This window comes from Protopterus annectens, chromosome 10.part0 (assembly GCF_019279795.1).
Source record: "Protopterus annectens isolate FY-2018-M chromosome 10.part0, PAN1.0, whole genome shotgun sequence".
NCBI lineage: Eukaryota > Metazoa > Chordata > Ceratodontiformes > Protopteridae > Protopterus > Protopterus annectens.
The window spans coordinates 621,074,509-621,080,508 of NC_056744.1; the positions used below are offsets into that span (position 1 = coordinate 621,074,509).

Consider the following 6,000-nt stretch of genomic DNA (forward strand, 5'->3'; position numbering starts at 1 on the left):
TTAAGGCCTGTGGAATGTGCCCTGAAGCTTTGTAAGCTGGCTGGTGATCATATCTTGGGAAGGATATATCTCAAGTAGCTTAGATTACTGCAACAGTGATCTATTAGAACATCTACTGTTATGGTATGTTTATTTATACAACTATATAGATGGCAAACATTAAAGAATCTGAGAAGAAAAGCCATGCAACTTCTGTGCCACAAGCTGCTGTTATATGTGACTGCATTTATCAGTACCAGTTGTATGATAGATGAGGTGCAGTTTGCAAAGTTTATCTTTTAATTGCTCAGCATTCTGATAGTTTCTGTATTCCGACAAGATTTCCATACCGTTATCCACATGCAGTAGTTGTTTGTTCTTCCTTCGTACACACCTGTCCTTGTTTTTTTCCACATAATGCCTCGCTTTTTTATTCTCACTTTAATGACGTTACAGTTCAGAGAAACATGTGATATAAAACCTGACTTGCTGTTTCTTTGAGATGTTGTAAGTTTGGAGATGCTTTGAGCAGCAGGGTAGCACCACTATATACGGCGAAAAAAAGTACTTGAGCAATGTTTGTCCTGCGATGCTCTGCTTGAGCAACAGCGACATGAACAGCCAATGAACAGTCATGACATGCGGAAGTGACTGTAAGGCAATGTATGAATATATGTAACCTTTAAGTTAACCACTTTTAGCAATTTTTAAAGGATGACAACAAAAAATGTGTTTGTCTTTTTCTGCATATAATTACTCATTAATTCTGTCCTTGGTTCTTATTACTGTTTTTTTCCCTAGCTGTAAGTGGTCTGGGATCTACAATAACAGCAGCTGTAATGGGCATCGTCATCCCCGTAGGTAAGTAATCACATTGTAATATGCATATAAGGTGGTACATTGCACAAGAAACTGATTTTGTGTTTAACTTTTGCATCTCACAGAAGTAAATTTCTGGCTTATGTTTCAGCACATTATATTCCATTTAGTGTTAAGCAGTTTCTCTGGTACTCCAAATGCTACTTTAAACTTGAAAATATAATGGGAGGCATGTATTGGTTTTTATTCTGTGAATAACTGCACATGTTGGCCCAGAAATAGAAGCCTAAAAATAACTTGTGTGTGACCTACAAAACAACATTAATAGAGCAGATGGGAAGAGCTGCAATTACTCTGTGCCTGTAAAGCAATTGGCTGACTCGTTGATGCATTTCTGCATTGCAAAGGTAATAATAAAGGGCAGCAGTGAGTGCCTTCTTTGTCTATTCATCAGGAATTGCTGCTTTACTACACTTGGAGCTCACAGGTTCCAAGAACCTGTCAATATGCAGAATATATTCATCTTCTAACTTGACAACATGACAGCTGCATTCAAATCAGGTAAATGATAGAATGTGTGCAGGTGAATACATGCAGTGATGATATATCAACAAAACTGGCAACAAACTACAAATATTAGCAACTACAGATTACACAAAAACAAATGCATATCATATTTGTAAAGTAGTACAATGACTGTGGGAAGGCAAATTGTTTGAGCATGAATTTGTCCAGATCTTACTTCAGCTGTGCAGGGTTTATTGACTGTTAATTTGCTGAAGGAAATTCTCCAAGTGTAACCATGCTTTTCCTTCAGTTTAAAAATGGCAACCTTGCAGTTGATGAGGACAGAGTGTGAGAGTGTTTGCCTACCAAGTAAAACATTTTTTGTTAGGATTTTGATGATTTTGGCATGCTTTTTGCCACTGAGTTGGCCGGGATGAAACCACCTTCTCAGCCCTTAACTTCAGACAGTCAGAACTTTATAAATGCATGTGCGTTGGCAGGTGCTGTGGTGCATCAGTAATCTCTACAAATGAAGTGGGAAAGTTAGATATGTCATGACTGACTGAAATGCAGCAAAGGTCACATTTTTGAAATACCCCTAACAGGTAGTGCTTAACAGAAGCAACCCCTACAGTGTTTTTTTATCCATATGATGCTAGTAATATAAAGGCATAATTACCATTCTGGAAGTTCTTTAATACGTCAGTTCCATTAACACAGATGCTATAATGCCTTTGATAAGGTTTCTGCCTGTGGCCACGTGTTACTTCATTATAGCTTTCTTTGATTCATTTTTTTTCTAATGATGAAGATATCAGTCTCTGCCACCAGCCCCCAGGTGCAGCAGTAGCATGCCTTCTTGCCCTGATGTGACCCCCATTCAGAAAGAACATCCTGAGCATTAGAGAAATGACTTGGGGAGGAAGGGAGACTAGGCTTTGTGTGTTTGCCTCTCCATGGCAGAAGGAAGCAGGTATTGTGGGTACAGATCCCATCACTGAATTTGCAGTGAAGACTGGTGACCTGAAAGGAGATATTTGTTTCATGGTAGGGGGCAGGGTTTGCCAAAAGGTTACCTCACTTGCATAAATGACAAAACCCAAATAATTTAACATAGCTAACCATGAGCAAATCCTGCATTACCACACACAGGCATGAATTATTGCTATTATACAATGATATTATTTAAGACAAAAAAGTCTTACCTTTTCTAACTAGGGTCATTGTACAAACAGACTTTAGTATTCTTCCACTGGCTTTTAGTTGTCTGAGGCACCCATGATATGTATTGCACATGCTCTAAATCTGTAAATGGCTGCATGGTACTTTGCTGCCTCTGCCTTTTTTTTTTTAAGGAATTGTGGGGTTGTGTGGTCATGCTCTGTATACCATGCCTCTCAACTGTATGGCTTTTAGCAGAATTTCCAGATGTTTGCTTCATACTGTTGGACTGTTCTTCATAAAAGCTGTGGTTTTCTAGCAAATCATTGAGGATTGAAGTCGCTAATGACGGACATCTCAGTCTGAGATGGTAAGAGGTTGTGATGTATAATGTGGTGCTACTTGTAGGGGCACTCTGGGCATCAAGAACCATGATGTTTTTTTTTTTTTTTTTTTTAACATATTGCATTATTCTGCTCCACAGAGCAGTTCACTGTCATTGGTAACTTTAACAGTTTAAATTTCTCTTCTTAGGGGTGTGGAAAAAGTAACTTAACTGGACTTCCTTCAGCGGGGAATATTTGATTTACAATGTGCATGATTATTCTTCTGACCAATTAATGTACACATTTTTGAATATTAAATTAGTTCCAAAGAAATATTGAGAGACAAGGGCAGAATCTAGAAGAGTTTTTAAATATTACTCTAATTCACTTTAAAAGTTAATAAAAGAAGAGGTTTCACATATGCATACATTTTCTGAACAATAGGAATTATGAAACTTGTCTGGCATTCTTGAATATCTGTAATGCTTTGGGAGTTACCTTAAATCAGAAGTTTTACAAGGGACAGAGAAAAAAATATGAGGAAAAAAAGGATGTTCTGCAAAGTTCTGGAGGGGTACATTAGCGAAAGTATGATCGGGAAAGTACTGCTTCTCTGTAGTACTTTAGCGGCTGCACTTGTTTATAATGGGATATTTTATTTTTGATATTTTATTTTTTTATATTTATTTTATTTTTGATATGTTTGATTTACAATGGGCTGCCAAGCTAGCATGCATGTTTTTGAACACTAATGGCATTTTGTTGTATGCTTGGCACTCTCCTTGTTTGCTGAACCTGTAAATGTTTGTCTCTTCACTGAACGGACCTGTACCTCTAGCATTACATATAAATTGCATTTTCTGCCTAGTAGCGTGACTGCAGTCGTCTTTCACTATTTCCCTGCCAGGCCATTGAACAAATACAGGCAGCAGTAGCAGTCATTTGTATTTTGTCTTCCCTTTCTCATGGAACTGCTTGTTTTTAGGAAACATAGGAATATGCTCTTACTGTAGAGCCATTTCAGCCTGTTGAAAGTTACAGAACCTTACTTACGATCCATGGAAGAGCAGCAATTTAAGTACAAGTAGGGAATATAAACTAATTCTAAGATTGTAGTAAATCTGAATATTCTTGAGCCAAGGTACTGAGATTTTAGAGTTAGTAAATATAAATAGCAGGAGTATGGGAGTAGAGTGTTTTTTGACTCCAGCAAATCTGCATTAGAAGCAAGTTTTGAAATTCACTGTTTTTCTGTCAGAATTGAACCTTATTTTTTGAAGCACTGGTACTAGAGCAGTTCGATAAAGACAGACCCCGGGTTTCAAGAAGCTCGGCGCAAGGACAGTTTTAGCCTTGCGCCGAGCATCCTCACTACAGATGGCGCAGCAGCGCCATATGAATATGTATGAGGGCACGCCGCCGCACCTTTGACGTGCACAGGAAACGTGTGCCTACTAGTAGAGCCCACCCCTAATAGTAAGTCAGTAATTCAGTGTCCATGGATACCGAAATGTATGCTAAGCATACAAGAGTGTCCACGAACAATGAAATAAAATCGAAATAGTAAACACACAAGCACGTAGTGGAATGTTGCGCCCAGTCCCTAGAACTTTCCACAATTAGATTCCCTGTGTCCCTATTATACATTCGAATTGCTGCAATATCGAAGGTGTAAGCAAAGCTCAGCATGTCTGCACGTCGCTGCCCGCCGACCGTAGCTTACACATCATATTCATTCAAATAGAGGAAAAACATGCGGAATCAACGTAAGTGTCAATAGTGTAGTGTTTAGAGCATCCGCCTAACGAACAGGCATTCACAGTTCGAGCCCAACAATAGCACATATCATTTTCCATGTGGAATGAATGTCGTTTTGCCGTAAAACCGACATGAGTATCGCATGAGATATTTAACGTAAATATCATTCAAGCAAAGTGTCACTGTCATAATGAATAAGGTACTAGTAAGCAGGTGTAAGCACAAATAAGCAGCAGTAAACACATATAAGTACCAGTAAGCAAGACTGAGTACACTCGCGTGGGTCTAAGCAGTGCCCAGCATAGGAAATGTATATAAGTATATACAGATATATATATATATATATATATATATATATATATATATATATATATATATATATATATATATATATACACACACACATATATATATATATATATATATATATATCTATGAAGAAAGAACGACGTAACAATAAAGCATGCAAAAGGAATGAGAAGGGAATCAACAGCAACCCCAGTATTATATAGCGCTGTCAGCGTATGTCATATCCAGCTGGGCAGGAGTGAACAAAGCACTTCTACTCACACCACAGGCAGGATATTACCAGTGGGAGTAACATTGTTGATTTGCTAAGTCTACTTTACACACAGAGGGTAGTCCCTGGTGGGACTGCCGAAAAACTGATAGACCATTTGGCCATCTGACCATTGCACAAGCAAGGGCAGGTAAGTTCAAGGACTAAATGGTGGAGAGCCTGAGAATACATGGGTTGGGACAACATATGTGTAGGACCCCTAAAGCTCAGGAGAGGGCAATGTGTGGAGGTGTGTCATGGCTGCAATAACAAGTGGACAATGGATGGTATGTGTGTATTTTGAACACAGGTGGGGTGGAGGAACTATGGGTATGAAATTATGGAGCCAGGCGTGCCAGGGTTGGATGGGCTGGTTCTAATTGGACCACCCCGTGGAGGTCAGCTAGTTCGTTATAAGTATATATGCATACACACATGCAGACATCAATATGTAGAAGTACATTCTCTGTAACACATTCATTCCATTTGCAGACATAAAGAACATGAATGTGCCCTTACAAACCTTGACAGTAGATAGACTAATAGGTTGTGCAGGAGAGAGACAGGACGAAACTGCTAAAACGCAAAAGTGTGTACAATGTCTGAAGTCAGTGCTGTGCTGAAAATAATCAAATGTGAGGACTTTCCCACACATGGAATCATTCCTGTGATCTGCCTGCTACAGCAATGCCAATTACTAAACCGCTCTATTTGTAAAAGAAATACGTCGAACACATACATAATTAGGCTCTCATGTGTAACATGTACGTTACCACATAGTCATACTTATTAATTTATTATAGTGTCATGTTAACGGGAGTAAGGATGTAATGAAGTATAGAGTCTAATCTTGACACGTGTCCCATGTGGGACAACCCAAAAATTGTGAAT

The 6,000-nt window shown here is 38.7% G+C and overlaps 1 protein-coding gene across 1 annotated transcript in view; it reads left to right on the forward strand.

Annotated features, from left to right (window-relative positions):
* The window catches only part of LRP8 (LDL receptor related protein 8), a 1,993,970-nt gene that overhangs the window by 1,936,978 nt on the left and 50,992 nt on the right, over positions 1 to 6,000 (forward strand). Inside the window, exon 17 of the mRNA XM_044085444.1 lies at positions 781 to 840. Within this exon, the coding sequence (XP_043941379.1) occupies positions 781 to 840 (60 nt within the window). The remainder of the gene's footprint in view (positions 1 to 780; positions 841 to 6,000) is intronic.